Source organism: Artibeus jamaicensis, unplaced genomic scaffold (genome assembly GCF_021234435.1).
Source record: "Artibeus jamaicensis isolate MK-2021 breed Jamaican fruit bat unplaced genomic scaffold, CSHL_Jam_final contig_1015, whole genome shotgun sequence".
Taxonomy (NCBI): domain Eukaryota; kingdom Metazoa; phylum Chordata; class Mammalia; order Chiroptera; family Phyllostomidae; genus Artibeus; species Artibeus jamaicensis.
The window spans coordinates 11,420,378-11,437,684 of record NW_026521194.1 but is presented as its reverse complement, the minus strand read 5'-3'; the positions used below and the strand labels follow the sequence as shown (position 1 = coordinate 11,437,684).

General features: G+C 39.3%; 1 protein-coding gene across 1 annotated transcript in view; it reads right to left on the bottom strand.

Annotated features, from left to right (window-relative positions):
* ABCA12 (ATP binding cassette subfamily A member 12) overlaps nt 1–17,307 on the bottom strand; it is a 172,669-nt gene that overhangs the window by 115,599 nt on the left and 39,763 nt on the right. Inside the window, exon 3 of the mRNA XM_053656453.1 lies at nt 5,655–5,808. Within this exon, the coding sequence (XP_053512428.1) occupies nt 5,655–5,808 (154 nt within the window). The remainder of the gene's footprint in view (nt 1–5,654; nt 5,809–17,307) is intronic.

Here is a 17,307-nt window from a genome sequence, read left to right as displayed (position 1 = left end):
CTGATAGCTACGGAAGCATCTTTTTTAAATAGCCTGGTCTGCCTTCCGTTGCTGTATATCTGGTTCTGCAAAGGTCCTTGAAAGAGGAAATATCCTAGGGATGACATCACAGACCCTAATGTATAATCTTACATTGTATCCACCACATTCATTCATTTACTCACCAACAAGTATTAAGTTCCCACCATATATAATACAATGGGCAAGTCAAATAAGAAACAAGGAATTATGCATTAACTGTATCAGCTAAGTACAAATATGCACGGGAACAGGGGAATGCATTATAAGGGCTGCTCAATCAGCGTTAGCATCTATGCTTCTTATAGAACAAGATTCTACAATCGTAACCTTAATTCAAACCCCTTGCTGCCTTACATTTTCTCCTTTACCCTTTCACTGGGCCAGTGGATACCAACTGTGGACACTTCCTTCCCTTAGCTCCAGGGGACATTTGGCAAAGCCTAGAGATACATTTTATTGTCACAATTGGAAGGGGTGGAGTGATTGGCATTTAGCAGTTAGAGTCAGAGGCTAAGGATGCCACTAAACATCCTGCAATGCTCAGCACACACACAAAAGAATTATCTGTTCACAAGTAGCAATCATGCTGAGGTCCAGAAACATTTATCTAGGCTATGACAGACGCAGACCCATTCTGTGATGACTCACCCCTACATCCCATTCCTAAAATCAGCTCAGGAGACTTACAAGTCCCATTAGGGAACTCTGAATAGTTCTAAGGAAATCTCAGAGAATGTATCCCACACTGGGTACCTCTTGGAGGTATTTTAGAACAGCATGCAAAACTTAGATGTCCCTGAATCCAGCATATAAACTAATGTGAGTCCAGAAAATCCAACCTTCTAGAGGATGCAAGAAAGCCTGAATCAAATCTCCAAGGGGCCCACAGCACCACTTAACTACTTTTACTGGACACGACCACATGGAGATAGATGGCTAAGGGCCTCTCCTTTAAGATGCTAAAGAAGTAGATTCTGCCTCACTAGTACTCAAAGGGCTCTATTTTGCAATGGAAGTCAATAAAAGAAAACTCTTGGATTCAAAATGTGAAATTTAAGAGACTGGAAGGGAAAACAGGCCCAGGGTAGATTTTACTGCTTCTCAGACATGTCAACCAACAGTTACTTTTGGGAAATGTCACATTTCTATAAATTCTACCACATCTTATGCACTTTTCCTGGGTGTCTTTGTATTTCCTGTGGGTGGAAAGACTACCTGTGTAGGTGGTACCCATGTGTGCCACAGCACATTCTGTCTGTCTATAAAAGGAATACCTGCCAGAAAAGACACATATGGCAAATCCTGGAAGGAAAACCCTGATATTTATTTTATTGTCTCTAAAGATCAGTTAACTATTTATTTTCCCCCTTTCCCCCCATAATGAGAGTAACATGGTACCTAGTAACACTTGAAGAAAAAGATGGAGGATGTTCTCTAGACCCACTTTGATCTGTCACTACAAATAAGGTGCCGTAATGGCACTGAGGTCCTCTCAGGGACCGGCGTGACTGGGCTTCCTGCCTACCACCAAGTGGAAGTCGTTTACAAAAAATTTTGATTTTTTTCATTATTTTCTTGTATTTCACCCTGACTTTATTTCTTCATGGTCACCCATGCTTCAATATAATCCTGCCTGCCCACTTGACAATCAACAACTAACATAAATTAAGACGTTAAGATTTAGAAATACCTTGGTATGTTGCTTTGTCTTACGGTATTTGATATTAGGAGAAACTTGGAATAAATATATACATGGCAGTTAAGACATCCTTCCACTTTGTTTTTTGCTCAATAAAATTTTAACCTTTATTTTTACATGAATACTCACTGAAATTCTTACTAAATGGTTATAAATTACTCTAATTCAGTCCAGCATTTGATCTGTACATCCTACTGCATCTTCATAGTCAAATGAGGACACATGCTTCTCTACTTCCTGTTACCTCACATTCCCAATAATATCTTCAGGTCAGTTTCTAAACACGTATTTTTAAATACTAAACAAAAGCCTTGGCAGTTTAAAGTTATCGCTGAATAAAATCTGATTAGCTATGTTTCAAGTTCTATAAGAGCCTTTCGATAGGAACAGAGATTTGAATTTGGAAACCACGGGTCATGGATGAGTGTTGACAGGACATCGAAGGGGAGCTAATCCACAGGGGCATTTCCCCTACAGGATCTGCGGGAACGCAGAACCACTCCTCCAAATAATGGCGCTGAGAGCTCGGGAGGATGATCTTTGCCATTCACCGGCTGTGTGAGCAGTGGCACAGCCAGGTCTCCCACTGTTCGGAGGTGCTCTAGGAGGCAGGACAGGGAGGAAGGACCACACCAGCAAGTCCTGTGTTGTGGGGCTCATCATTGCACAATTAAGCAAGAAAACCACAAATGTGATCATGTCTTTTTTTTCAGACAGCTAATTAGAGTTGGTGCTGAGCAGAGTGTTAGATTTTATTTTTAAAGCCCCTCATCCTGAAGCTAATGCCTAAAGAAGTCTGAACTTATTAACAGAAGAAGGCCAGTGCCAATGCAAAAATACATCAAAGCACCCTTGGCAGCTGGCCAGCAGAGAGTGACTGCGGTGTGACTGGTGTGACCATCCTGTCTTTCAGAGAGCATCCTATTACAACAGACATGGTGGGCCTCTTTGAATGAGGCCGGAGACGGAATTTATAGCCTCACTTACAAAACAGAAAAGGAAGACCGTTTTGCCTCTTAATGAGGCTATGCTGCTGAATCTTTCTTCACCAAAGGGAAGCAGTTTAGTGGAATGGCTTACGCAGTAACCACGCTCAGTTTGACTGCATGCTGTATAAAGCATAAAAGTTAATAGCATGGTGGGAAATATCATTAATGCAATTTTATTATTGTACATAATTTTCTAAATTAAGTTCCAATTACTGGGTAGTTTGGAGAAAATACTGAGTATACAGCTTGAGCAAGACAATCTATCTGGAGGATAGAATAAAATTTTGAAAAGCAGATACAGTCAGCTGTCCAGAGAATATAATCCACAGAAGGCAAAATGAACCTGGACTTTAATCACAGCTGCAAAACTAACTCAACAGCCCATCTCAGGCAACTGTCATGAATTTGGTTCTCTATTATGTTACATAGGAGAATAATCCTTTTGGAGGAGGTATATTTATATACCTCTTATGTACTGCTAACTATTTCCCTCATGCTGAGTTCTACATTAAAAAAAAAAGTAAAGAAGAAAGCCCAGGAAGAGCTGTAATCTAATTTATAAACAGTGCACATTCATTTTCCTCATATCTTCTCTAATGCTTGATTCACGAAATGTTCATTTCAAGTCACGCCTCCTTGTGAAGAGTCACCTGATCACTCCAGCGGAAGTTCAGGTAGGGAGGGTGCTAGCTTCCGCATCCTTCCGGCACTCTCCATTGCACTGTCTCCTACGATCGCTATGGATTTAATATTTTACCTCCCCTGCCGGAACGTAGGCGGAGATCAGGCCTATGTCACCACTCACGTAGGGACACATAGACCATCTGTGACATGAACAGGCTGAATGACCAAGGATGCCATGGCGCCGCCTCACCTCTATAGTGACCGCACAAGAGATTGTAGGCTCGCATTAGCTTTTGCTCTGCTTATAAGAATGACAACTACTGCTAGTGGAGGTGATGCTTGTACAACATACACCGAACAGGTTAGTCTCATAGACAATATGTCATCAGTTTTCTTTTTTTTTTTTTTTTAATATTTTATTATTTATTTATCTTTAGAGGGGAAGTGGGAGAAGGAGAGAGGGAGAGAAACATCAATGTATGGTTGCCTTTTGTGCGTCCCCTGGATGGCCTGGGGAAGGGCAACCAGGCATGTGCCCTGACTGGGAATCGAACCGCGATCGTGTGGTTCGCAGGCCCGCGCTCAATCCACTGAGCTACACCAGCCAGGGCCAGTTTTCTGTTTAAAACTTTCCAGTGGCTTCTCTTCATACCCAGAATAAAATGCAAAGCCTTTCGCTTTCCCTACATGTTAGACTCTCCACGCTGTTTCTCCTGTGTCCCTTTCAACATATCCCTACCAGTTTCGTCTTTCCTCACTGTGTTGCAGCTCCATGAACTGATTTCCTGTTCCTCTGAATGGTCATTTCTGCCCCATCTCAGCGTCATCAGCTATCTATCGGCCTGGAACAATCTGTTCCAGGTGTTCACAAGCAGGTGCTGGTTCCTTCGTGTCAGTCTTTACCTAAATGCCACCTTCCCTCACCACTCAATTAAATGCCCATCTTTTAACTTTTACCTCTTAACCTGAATTATCTTCTTGCTATCACATGTACTATCAGTAATTATGCTGCTTATTTATTTGCTTGCTTATTATGTTTGCTTGTTTTTCCATTAGAGTGCAAGTGATAAATAGGCTGAGAATTTGTCTAATTCACCTGTGTTGCAGTGCCTACAGTGTATGTCTGGCACATAGAAACATTTTAGTCATTACTGCTTGTATAAATTAATAAGTCATTGAATGAACACGAGAATGTTTTAAGCATCAAGCCTAAACAACTTACTGAAACAACAAAACCAATTCAATGAACAACCCAACATTATCTGTGTCCCCAGTCATTTCCCATGACAGTTCTTGGCATATTCCTATTTTATGCTAAACAGCTTGTAGTTGCTCTGTCTTAAAGTATCACCCACATTATTTGATGACCAAAATCATGATGGTGTGATTAAAGAGAAATGATGCAATATACCAAGAAAAATAAATTAAAATTCAGGAACAAAATATTTCTGCTTATAGTTAAATATAAACTTTTGTTGAGAGGCACTTAAAATATATCTCTGACAAACTTATCTCATGGTCAGCTTGGATTATAATATTGTTTTCCATTATAGACAGGTGGGCTCCTGGGGTCTCTCTAGGTTTAGAATCCCAGGGTGGAAAATTGAGATTGTGAATAGTCTAGATTCTCTGTCTTTATTCTTCAGCTTTCCCTCACACCATAAACTAAAACACACATTAGCCTCATTTTTTACATTTTAATTATTTAATTTTGATTGTATTTTCCCATTACCATTTAGTTCCCTTACACTCCACCCCTGACAGCCACTACACTCTTGGCCATGACCATGAGTCCTTTTTCCTTTTTGCTCATTCCCTCTACCCCCTGACTGCCCCATCAAGCTGTGACCTGCTGTCCATCTATGAGCCTGCTTTAGACCTTTCATTACTTTTTTGCATTTCTTGGTCTCTGTTATACATGGAAATACCACACAGCAATATAAACATGTTATTTTTCCAGGAAATCATGCCCCTGACATCACCCTACATCTTATGCTTATGATCAAGGCACTGGGCGACATGTCACCAACAACTTGAGGTGGGACAGAGAATCTTTGAGGGAAGTCAGAAAGGACTGCCTTGGGCACACCGTATAAAAAGCAAAGTTTGGGTAATTCATCCGAAACACATTATGTTTAATCCCACATACACATGGTGATTCCAGCTAGTAACCACCTTGTCCATTCATATTCACAGCATCGCATTGGTAGACACATAGAATTAAGTTACATATGTAACGTAGGACGGCTTTCTGGATACCTCATAAGGCTATAAGAGCTGACCCCTCCAGACAACTGAACAGGCCTGGGAAGTGCCCCTACCTGTCTTTAAACAGTGCGTTGTCAACGCCTTTCCTGCGAAGCAGGTCCTGTGGGCCGTAGGGCGTGCTCTTGCACTTGGAGTCTGTGTCGCAGAGGAGGGTTTGCAGGAATGGGAAGAAGCCAGTACTGGGAAGGTTTCGAGGAGCAAGGTAACCTGAGATGAAAAACAAATGAACAAACAACAGTTGCATCATTATGGTGTTTGCCTGGGAAGGGAAAGAGAAGCAGTGACATGGTCTTGTGAAACTCCCCTCTGCATTGTAACTGTTTGGGTCCCCTATACACCAGAAGTACTAAAAATGCCATGAATTCCTTTTTCTGGGATTTATTCTAAGGAAATAGCTGCAAAAATTTCTTCTAGAGTGTCTTCCAAGCAAAATACTGTATGTTTGTATGATAAAAGACAATGCAGCCAATAAAAATGTTAAATAATATAGGAAATGTTTATAATATATTGTTAATTAAAAATAGCAAGTTAGAAAAATGTATGACCAGAATAGTCCCAATCTTTTTAAAATATATTAACATATGCATATACAAAATTCTTTAGGGATTTTTTTCCTCTAGGTAGCATATTTCATGTGAATTTTACTTTTATTTGACTATATATTAACTATTTTTTCCAACAATGTATATATTTTCCTCTATAATTAAAGTCATTATAAATGTAGCCAATCTTCCAGCTACCAGAAAATATTTTTGTTTTTAAAATTTAATATAATAGCAAAATTAATTATCCTATGCACACAGTATTTTTTCTATTTAAAAATGAATAATTATGGTGTGAATGAATATGCAGATTTTCCTCAATACTAATGTCACAGAAAACAAAAACCATAAGAGTAAAGTAAAGGTTACTTTAACATTTGTTTTATGAAATATGAAGATGGCATACACATGAGTCAAGGCAAAAGGCGACTGGTGAAGTTGAAACCTTTCCACAATTAGTTTTGGCATTGAAATTCTAGATGCCTCCTCTGGAGGGAATGTGGGGACAGTGAGCTTTCTAAAAAGGCAGATTTAGTAACTATAATTCCAAACTGAAGACTAAAAAGCAAAACCTTAATTTCATCATGAGTCTGTTGAAAGGAGTGTGCTTTCATTATAAAACATGTCTGTTTTCATTTCAGAAAAGAAAGAAGAAAAAGTTAAATCATAAAGAGAAGAGTGAATGGCTAAGTATGAATTAATATATTAGCAGACATAATAATAAATAGATATCTTATTCACGTAACTTATATACAGAGCCACACCAAGAAAGAAAATCGGAGAGAAAAGAGAAGGGACAACAGGAAAGTTTGCCAGAAGAAAAAAAGAAAGATTGGAATATGCTCTACAGTTGGCTTTGAAGGTGGAGAAGTGACAAGGGTCAAGGAAAGTGCTGCACGCTAGAAGCTGGAAAATTCAAGAAAATGGATTTTCCTGGAGCCTCCAGGGCAATGTCTCCCTACCAACACTACGAGCGTTAAGTCTAAATTTTGAACTTCTGACCTCCACAACTGTAAAATAATAAGTTGGCGTCGTTTCTAAGACACTGTTTGTGGTGATTTGTTATAGCAGCCATAGAAATAACTAATACATAAAACCATACCAGTTGAAATAAAGGTTTGAAAATGCAGAAGAAATTAGAAAGACAAATCCACCTTAGTCTTCAGTACTTCCTTCTAAGCAGCTTCTCTTTCTAACACCAGAAAGGCTAGCGTCTCTCCTAATATTACACCCAAGTGAAAATTGCTGTGAACTTGGAATATTTTTATTGTAGTACATTCTCTTACATAAGCTGGAGAATGGCAGTCAAATTGCCTGTTAGCATTTCACAGCATCCCTCTCTAACAAAATTCTGCCCCAGTGAACTGCATGCAGCGTGACCTTTACCATTCTACAGTGGAATTTCATTCCTTATGGTATTCCACCCTGTTACACAGATCAAAACTGGGGCCGCTTCCTCAGGGTGTGGGTCGGCAAATGGGCTTATTCCTATTCCATCCCTAACACAGGCAGTGGGTTGTTTAAGTGGATGGCAAATAGAAGGGCAACAAAAACACTGACCCCTCTGTTCTATGCCACTTATCAAGGTGACCGTATGGCCGAACCCTGCAGTGCTGAAAGCAACAGAAGCTCGAGAGAGGCCATAAGGTAACAGGAAGAGAGGAAGAAAAGAAGAAGATGCCATGGAAAAAAAACCTGGGAAGAGGTGGCACATTACATCCGATTTTGCTTTTTCTGACATTGATTACAATTTGCAAAGTATTAGAGAAGACTGGGAAAGAACTTAAACCCATACTATTTTTTGATGTGATTAATTGTATACATGCCTACTCAACGGGAAAATTCCTCTCAGAATTTTTTAAAAAACAAGTTCCCATGACCTTCAAAGTACAGACTATAAACACTTTGTACAATTATATGGATAATGGACATTCAACCAGTCATAATGGGTTTATGCAAATGAGAGATTGGTTTAGATGTGCACGAGTTTTGGTTAACACCGTGCCGTGCAGAGCACGGACTGCCTGCACTGTTTAGTTTACCACCACTTTTTTTTTAGAACGATATATACATTAAAGACAAAGAGACCTGCTGCAGCAGCAACGGCACTGGTTTGTTAAGCATCTCCTGTGTTCCATATGCTGTGCTAGGCATGTAACATACATTTACATCCCCCATCCTTCTTTGATATCCATAATATATTTTCTCATACACATCAACTTTTCACAAAACCTACAAATCCTCTAGAACTAAGGCAGAATCAACCAATATTAAACTGTTGAAGCTTTCTGGTAAAAAAATGAATGTTCAATCTTGTCCATCTCAATTACATGTGCAAGGGAGTAGCCACTCGGAACAAGGGTGGAATGAAACCATCCCACGTTTTGAGAGAGCTGCTAACACTGAGTTGAACTCATTCTGTTCTGAAGGTGTCTCTGGTACTTTCAAGTTTTAAAATTATGTTCCTCTTTCTGTCCTCAACCCTAGGATGCAGGGAACAGAGAAGCATTCTTTATTCCTCACCGAACTTTCATGCATCGAGCATGCATCGTGCAAATTTAAGGCTCATAATTGGTTGCCCAAATCCAGAGTACAGATTTAAGGACACAAATAAAGGTCTTCACTGTGCAAACCATAGCACTACTTGCATGGGGCGGAAATGTCAGCATCTTGGGATGGCGTGTTTAGGCAGAATAAAGTCCTTGGTATAATTTCCAAAGGTCTCACAACCAGGACAATATTTATCCCATCTTTAGGAGAAAACTATCAAAGAACTTGCAATTTCATAGGGAAATTAGAGTTAGAAGACTCCAGTATAGTCTGGGACTGAGACGGGCTAGGTGGGAAGCAAAATTCCAAGCCCTTATGGCTTAATTTTTTTATGGGCTCCAGGCAGGGGTAGTGATGTTGTCTAAGGAGTCATTCATGGGAGAGGAAAGGTCATCCTCATCGAACAGATACAGTTAACATTACTGAGGCAGAGCAGTAATGACACTGAAAGAAACCAATATCATTTCAGGGAGTTGAATCAAACCAGACCATAAAATATTTTTAGGAACAAACCCTCAATGACCTAAGAGTTCGACTAAATCAAACTTATTTTTCATTAAGAATGAAACCAGACTTACAAACAGATCTAAAGATTTTTAAAATAGAAACTCTATAAACAATTGTGATATCAAGCAATACATCTATCTTTGCCTAAGAGAGAGCAATTTGATTACCCTTTCCCTCTCTGCACACAAGCCCTTATTCAGAACAATCTTAGTGTGACGTAACGTAGAGACTAGAGCAGCAATTCTAAAAGTGTGGTCCTTGGACCAACAGCATCGGCATCACATGGGAACTTATTAGACATGAATATTCGAGATCCACCCTAGGTATGCTTCGTCAGAAACTCTGGGGTGGGAGGCAATCTTTATCTTAATAATCCCTCCAGGCAATCCCCTTGCATGCTAAAGTTTGAGCACAACTGGATTAGACTGCAAACTTCTTCATAAGAGCCAGAGAGTAAATATTTTAAGTTTTGGGCCACATACAATCTACTGTCTCCGTCACAATTCCTCCACTCTGGCACTGTGTCATGAAAGCAGCCGTGGACAACATGCACACCCATGGGCCTGGTTGTATCCCAATAAAACTTTATTTACCAAAAAGGCAATAAGCTGGGTTTGGCCTACTGGTTGTAGTTTGTTGACTTTTGGAAGGATGACCTTTCTTACACTCATTCCGTTCCCTCTCCTGCCTTGTTCATTTCTTGTTCTCACTCCTGTTCTTATTCTCTCACCTCATCTAATCCACTGAATACCCCCTTTCTTCTATTCCTTATCTTTTTTCTTTGTTTCCCGCTCACCACCTCCTTTATTTACTGTTTCCAGTTTCCCTTCTCTCTTCCTCCTGCTCCTCCTCCCTGTCACCTCTCTATCTCTTACTCATCAGCAGTGGAGAGTGCACTCTCTTCCAACATCCTTCTTTACTCCTTTTCCTTCCCCAGCAGAGAAGGAGTTTTACCCACTCCCATAATAAATTCAGGAGCACATTGCTCATTGGCACTGTCTACAGAAGTGCTACATTTCTGTTTATTATACTATTAAAGAAAGAAATGTCACAGTCTTTTCAGTAATGAAGCCATTTCCATGTGACACCATTAGGCTCAGGAAGCTTTCTGCAGGTTGCCTGGGTGACATGTGTAGATACGACAGTAATTGTAGAATTGGAGAACTTCCACTGTGTTTCTTTGTGTTTTTATCAAAGCAAGTCAGAACGCATCCTAGGTGGTGTTTTGTGTTTCTAGGTGAAAAGAATTTGGTCTTTATTCCAGTGAAGACATAAATGAGAAATCTTAAAAGGAAATATCTGACTTTTTAAAAATATGAAGTTATTCATTTGGGGGTTACATTATTCTTAAGTTTTTTGGCTACAGAGTCACATGGGCAGAATTAGTATCGAGCCTTCTAATCAGACAAATGATAAGACTCCTTGTTAAACAACACAAAATTTTTTTTCATTATAACAAGAATACAAAATGAGGTGAACATGTCCAGAAACGTCACCTACAAATAATCAAGTAACCAGATACGAATAAAGAAAATATGGAAAAAGAAGTTAATCTCAGAAGTATATTTTATTAAAGAAAATCTTTTCATCCTTCTTGTGGTTTTTTGCATATTTTGTTCTCAATTACATTTTTAAGGTCATAATTAAAATTATTGGTGGCATAAAGCTAGTCTTTCAAGTTATTTGAGAACACTATGAGGGGCCCACAAGACGGCCCCTGTTCTCCTTTACATGTAGCTTCCGTTTTTAGGATGGGTTGCTCTCTGGAGCCGGGGCTTATTCCCCTGCCCATGACCAGGTAGCGTCAAATACACTTCTGATTCAAGTCCCTGAATAAGGCTTTTTAAAAAACCTTTGTGACCCAGAGAGACCTTAGGTTAGGCTTAAATACTGGCAAGACTTTGAATCTGCAGATGAACACTAGCTCAAAAAATGTAGTGCTTTTTGAGAGATGGATAAAGAATAAGCTATATGAAAAAAATAACTTACATGGTGCTTAGCACAGTGCTTGACACATCGTAAGCAATTTTTAATTATATTAACACATGAATCAATAAATGAATAAATCCCCTGAGGTTACCCAGGAATACTGTGTAATTTGGGACTTTAACATAATCTACATCTTTATGTTTATCACTTTTTGGACTAAGATTTAAATTTTGTCCCAATATCATAGTAGATCAAAAGATATCAATGGATATAGTAAGTTCAATGCATTATATTTGTTTGCCTTATCAAAATGGGTGGATTGGTACTGATTCATAAAACCTGTAGCATTTATTGGTACAGGCTCTTTATCTTGGCTTTTTCAAAGATATAGCTATTACACATTGACACCCATAATTTCAACAAATGAACTTATTATCCACAAAGCAAATCCATTTATCGTTTATTTGATAAATATTTACTGAACAGATACTGTGTGTCTGGTACTAAGTAAGGTTCATTCTCCTATTAAGAATTTTTTTTTCATTTAAATTACTAAAAAAAATAGCTGGGTTATTAGTGTGCCCCTCCTGCCTGTGTGTGTGTGAGGGAGAGAAATGGAGGGAGTGCGAGAGAGAGAAGCCTGATTTCAAAGCTCATGACACCTTCATCAAATAAAATGTAGGTAAAAGTCACTTGTTTTTATGAGTTTGAGAAATATTATGTATAAAAATAACATCTATTTGAAAATAAATGGTAAGATTTTGTTTTAAAAAACTTCATTTTTTTGAGAAATTAAATGATCATAATTTCACATGAGCTCCACAACAGTCTTAAAGATAGGCAAGAGAAGTGTTATACCCGTCTTGCAGATGACCTCCAAGAGAACAAGCAATTTGCTCAAGGTCATGTGAACAATAAAATACCAGAGATAGAGATAGAACTACACGATATATGACAATAATGAAAACAACATTTTGTTCAGCTGAGTTTCAGTATATTTCAGGCTGAGCAGATTGAGAATTTGAAAAACAGCACTTCTGGTTTGGCTGTTGATTCATTGAATCACCAGAGGTAAATTAACCTCTCTCCGTCTCTATTTCCACATCTACGAAATTATGGCTAATGGGCCTTGCCACCTCACAGGGCATAGAGAAGATTAATTAGATAAAGCTTGTGTAAGCTACTATAAACGTGGAAGAGGAAAGGCCCTAGAGAATCATGAGTTACCATTGCTCATCAGGCTGCTGTTGCAATATTTGTCTTATTTTCCATGCAGTGGCTAGGGCTTTGCTGCTCTACCTGGTCTCCCGTCTCTGTGCCTTGAGCCAATGAATGGTTAGGAGTATTGCATGATGTGTTTCTCTCCCTACTAATTCATAATGTGGACCTGTATCAACTGGTGTAGTGCTTCAATTACACCTTGCTTAGTGGGTGTGGTGCCATGACACATTCTTCCTAATTCTCCCCAGGCAAGTCTTGCTTCATAGTGCAGGTGCTTTTTCCAAGTTCAAATCCACTGGCAAAAAGGTAGACTGTTTCTGACACTGACAGGGAGGGCTGAAGCAAGATGCCTAACTCTTAAAGCATTACGTAAGGAGACCTTATACTCCAAAGACTGGCATCTGTATATATTTAATGAACAGAGCCACAGAGAACAAGGACAGACCTTGGGTCATTTCAGATGGTGCACTACCTGCTGGGGTCTTCCCTACATTCCCCACATCCCTCAGGGTTTCTTGCAAGTACCGCAGCCAACGGGTTATGAAAGATGTAAAAAGTGTCCCTGTGAAGATAATATGGGGACTTTGGCTATGGCATTGCAGATGCAAAAGAAGCAGGAAAAGATTTCTGCCTCCTTTATAGATTTAGCTTATTACTATTATTATTTTTTAAGATAAGAAGATGATGTAATTTGAACTGGGAACCTTGCTATCACCTTGGATGTATCTCTTTGATGTTAAAGTGCCTGTGTGGCTTGATGGTTAGCCTAAAGGGCTTTGCAACCCACCTTAACGAGTTTCCAGAAGAGAATGTGCCTCCCTCCTCTCTGAATGTTAAGGAGACCCTGCTGGGTGAAGGACTCCAAGGTCCACTAACTGATCTATTTAAATGGTAAACAGAACGGCTTGAGTAAAGGTTGGGAGACTGAACAGTAACACAAACATGCCAGATAAAAACTCTCACATAGACTGAATCTGGAGAAGTTTAAAAATAAACATCTCATTAATTCAACTCAAAATAGTCCTATCTGGCGAGGAAAGTTGAGTCCTGTGCTCATCTTGGGCGAGCGGGGTCTGTTCGCCTTGCTAGATGGGCCCCATAAGAACTAACGTTTTCCTGTTCTGAAACTTATCTTTTGGTAACAAAGATTCACAACCGAATTAGAAAAATCCCTCTGCCGTGGCCATTTGCAACCACAACCTTGGCAACTGTTTTATTTCCTTCTAAATCTAAAGTTAAAAGAAAAGAAACCTTAAATCTTTATTTTGTCATAGGACATTCTTCCTATAAAACTTAGTCCCCTAATTCGTCCTACATGTGACTAACCAGGAAAGTGCCCTATAAACAGCAAGGGCTGATAGATAGTGGGGTACACGTTCATATGGCTGGAATGGCACTAGTGGATTGAGAGGCCCTGGTTGAGCCCCCTCAGTTGCAGCCCCTCCCCAAAGACCTCGCCTCCTTTTGGCAGATCCGGCAACATCTGTTAACTGGAGGGGCTGCTTTGGAGGAGTCATGCTTCCTCAGTGCCTCCCCATCTGTTCTCACTTGTGAGGGACAGGCTGCTCCAATAGTTGGCCACATTGCATATTACCCAGCCATCTAGGTAGTTAACTCACAAGGCCTAGGAGGAAGAAATGAAGGGTTAAACCCTCTCCCATTACCACGCTGGAAGTGGGGAAGACTGGGGAAGTGGAAGCGCTGGAAGTGGGGAAGACTGGGGAAGTGGAAGCGGGGAAGCATCAGGATTTGCATAAATAAAAGACTCTGGGCCACACGGGTTCAGGAAACTAAACTATCTTCTGTGCTGGGGAAGCCAGAATATATTTACATGTTAAAGACTCTGAGAGGTTCTTCAGGAAAAATCCTGAATAACTTTGGTTAATTGACATTTCCACACATATGAGCAAACAATATTGTTTCCTTTCTTTTTTTCTTTTTCTTCCTGTTTTTTAAGGTGGCACTGGATAGTATCCTGGGGACCAATATTCCATGGGGCACACTTCAGAAAAGAGTGCCTTAACCCACGATCTCACATATTCCCAACTGAGAAGGGAAGTGGAAAATGAAAATGTATTAATCTTTTCCCCAGGAGGAAACTTTTTACTTAAGGAAATATCTTGCTTTGCGTCTTTGCATACTAAAACTACTTATAAACTGCCACCTTGCTCACTTGGCTTAGCTATAGTAATTCAGTGAGCACCTCAGCATTTATCCACGGGAGTCCTACAGCAAAAGTTGTCTGAGACATTGCTTGGAGAAGGGAATTTCATGCCAGAAGGATTTGGAGGGACTTATAAAAGTCCACATGCTATAATGGGAAAAGAATTAAGTAATGAGGAAATCAGAGTGAGAACAAACAAGGGAGCGGAAAAAATAAAGCCAGTGCAATAATAGGAGCTGAGGGTCTGTGTGTCATCTGATGCTGGCTGCAAATTAGAATCTGAATGTCCTAAGAAACTAAAGAAATGGTTATTTCCCTAGTTTACAGTGTCCATAAAATAAAATAAGAATAAATACATGTGCCAGGAGAGCCATAGCTTTTTCTAGGCAGAGAGAAATCATACCTCTTAGGCAACAAGAAGTGTACTTCAGTGGGTACTAGCGTATTTGCCCCACTAAGGCGCTTGCTCAATTACTACAGTTAAGCCAAGGTAGTGACGTGATGGTTGATAAGTCTTAGTACCTGACGACTCAAAACCAGAACAGGAAGCACCAATGAAAATGGCTCACCATCCCAGAAACCCATCATTGAGGAGTGAGTGACCCATCCTGAAGGCATGTGTCACCAGGAGGCAAAGACTGGGGAGAAACCAATGGGCTGTTCTCCCTTTACCACCTTAGTAAAGGGTCGCTGCTAAGTTGAAGCACTGTCACCATGGGATGGTATACAGAATTCCAAACAAGACAACAAAAATAGTGTAAAGCTGCTTGGTGGTTAGTCAAAAAGATGGCCCCTTCATCTTCTCAAATCTTTGCCTTTCTGGTCACTAAACTAACTTAGAAGTTGCTGCCAGAAGCTCTGTAATGGCAGAAATTTTAGAAATTACTCTAATGAGTGAAGCACTGGACTGGAACAAGTGTTTAAAAGCATCCTTCTATTATTTATTATACAGCCACAACTCTTCACCATGAATCATTTCCTCACTTAGGCACACAGAATAAATCTGGACTACCCATCCATCACAACAATTACAAACAAAAGAATCTCCTGTAAAAGAAAATGAACATGTTGAACTGTGAAGTACTTAATATAAGATCAAAATTCTGATTGACAGATCTGAGGGGACATTAGGGGTGGAGGGATTGAGTCAAAAGGAGAAAGGACTCATGGACATGGGCAACAGTGTGGTGATTGCTGGAGATGAGGGGCATACAGAGAATAAATGGAAGTGGAAAAATACAATAAAAATAGCTTTTTAAATTAAGAACTAAAAAAATTTAAATATATGGAAAGAAACGTTTTTTAAATTGTGATCTTAGTAACCCACCAAGAATAATAATATAGAGAAAAAAATTTCAATAATTATGTCTATAGAGGTATGTTACTAACAACTATTTTTTTAATTTGGAAAATGACTCACTTACTATCGCAGAGAATGTTATGTGTTATGGTGTAAAAATAAAGCCAGTGAAATATATTGCTAGTATCAGTATATAGAAATGAAAAAAAACCCTCCCATAAAGGCAGAATCTTGGTAACTTCGCTACCTCAACAGATGGTCTATTCACTTGGGAAGAGCAGGGTCTGGTTCCGGACCCTATCACCCCTCAGCAGCTTGTGTAATACTTAGGTGTTTCGTATTCACATTCGCCTGTTTACAAATGATATACACGACAGCTTGCCCGTGGAAAATGAATGTCGCAAACTTTTCTTTCAGGTAGTGCTGCCAGGAGGTAGCAACCTCATTGTCTTGTCAGACTTGACTTTCTCCTAAACCAAAGATTCTCTTACCAAGACCTCTGCCAATCAGAAAGAGACAGTTTAAGTGACCTGTGACTTGCTTTTCATCAAAAATGATAACTTTTCATCAAAGTTATCTCATTAGAAAGGAAGGTGGGGAAAAAGCAGAGAAAACTTCCCCAATGCTATTTTCCTAAGTTGTACAGTAAAAATTACTAACATAGCAATTAGTATTTTCTATTTTTTCTAAGAAAAAAGTTCAGGGGTTAACATGCCAAATATATAGAGAACTTATACAACTCAACATCAAAAAATAAACAATCCAATTTAAAAGATGGGCAAAGGACTAGACACTTCAAAATGATCTACAGATAGATCTACAGATCTATAGACATATGAAATATGATCAACTTCATTAATCATCAGAGAAATGCATATTGAAACCACAATGAGATGTCACTCCACACATGTCAGAATGGCCATCATCAATAAATCAACAAACAGCCAGTGCTGGGGAGGATGCAGAAAAATATGGAATGCAGATTGGTACAGCTGCTATGGAAAGCAGTATGGAGTTACCTCAAACAATTAAAAATGGAACTGCCTTTTGACCCAGGGATTCCACTTCTGGGGATATATCCAAAGATGCCAAAAAAACTAAATCAAAGGAATACATGCAGCTTTATGTTTCTTGCAGCATTATCTACAATAGCCAAGACTTGGAAGCAGCCCAAGCGCCTATCAATAGATAAGTAGATAAAAAAGATATGGTACATTTATACAATGAAATACTACTTGGCCATAAAAAAGAATGAATTTTTACCTTGACAGCATCGATGAAACTGGTGATTATTATGCTAAGTGAAATAAGTCAGTAAGAGAGGAACAAATGCTATATTTCACCATGCATAATGAGCACCCACATTTTTGTGTGAATTATACATTATTACATCCATGGTACATAATCATTACACCCATGTATAATGTGCATCCTTATTTTTCCCTAAAAAATTTGGGCAAAACAGTGCATATTATACACAACAAAATATGGCA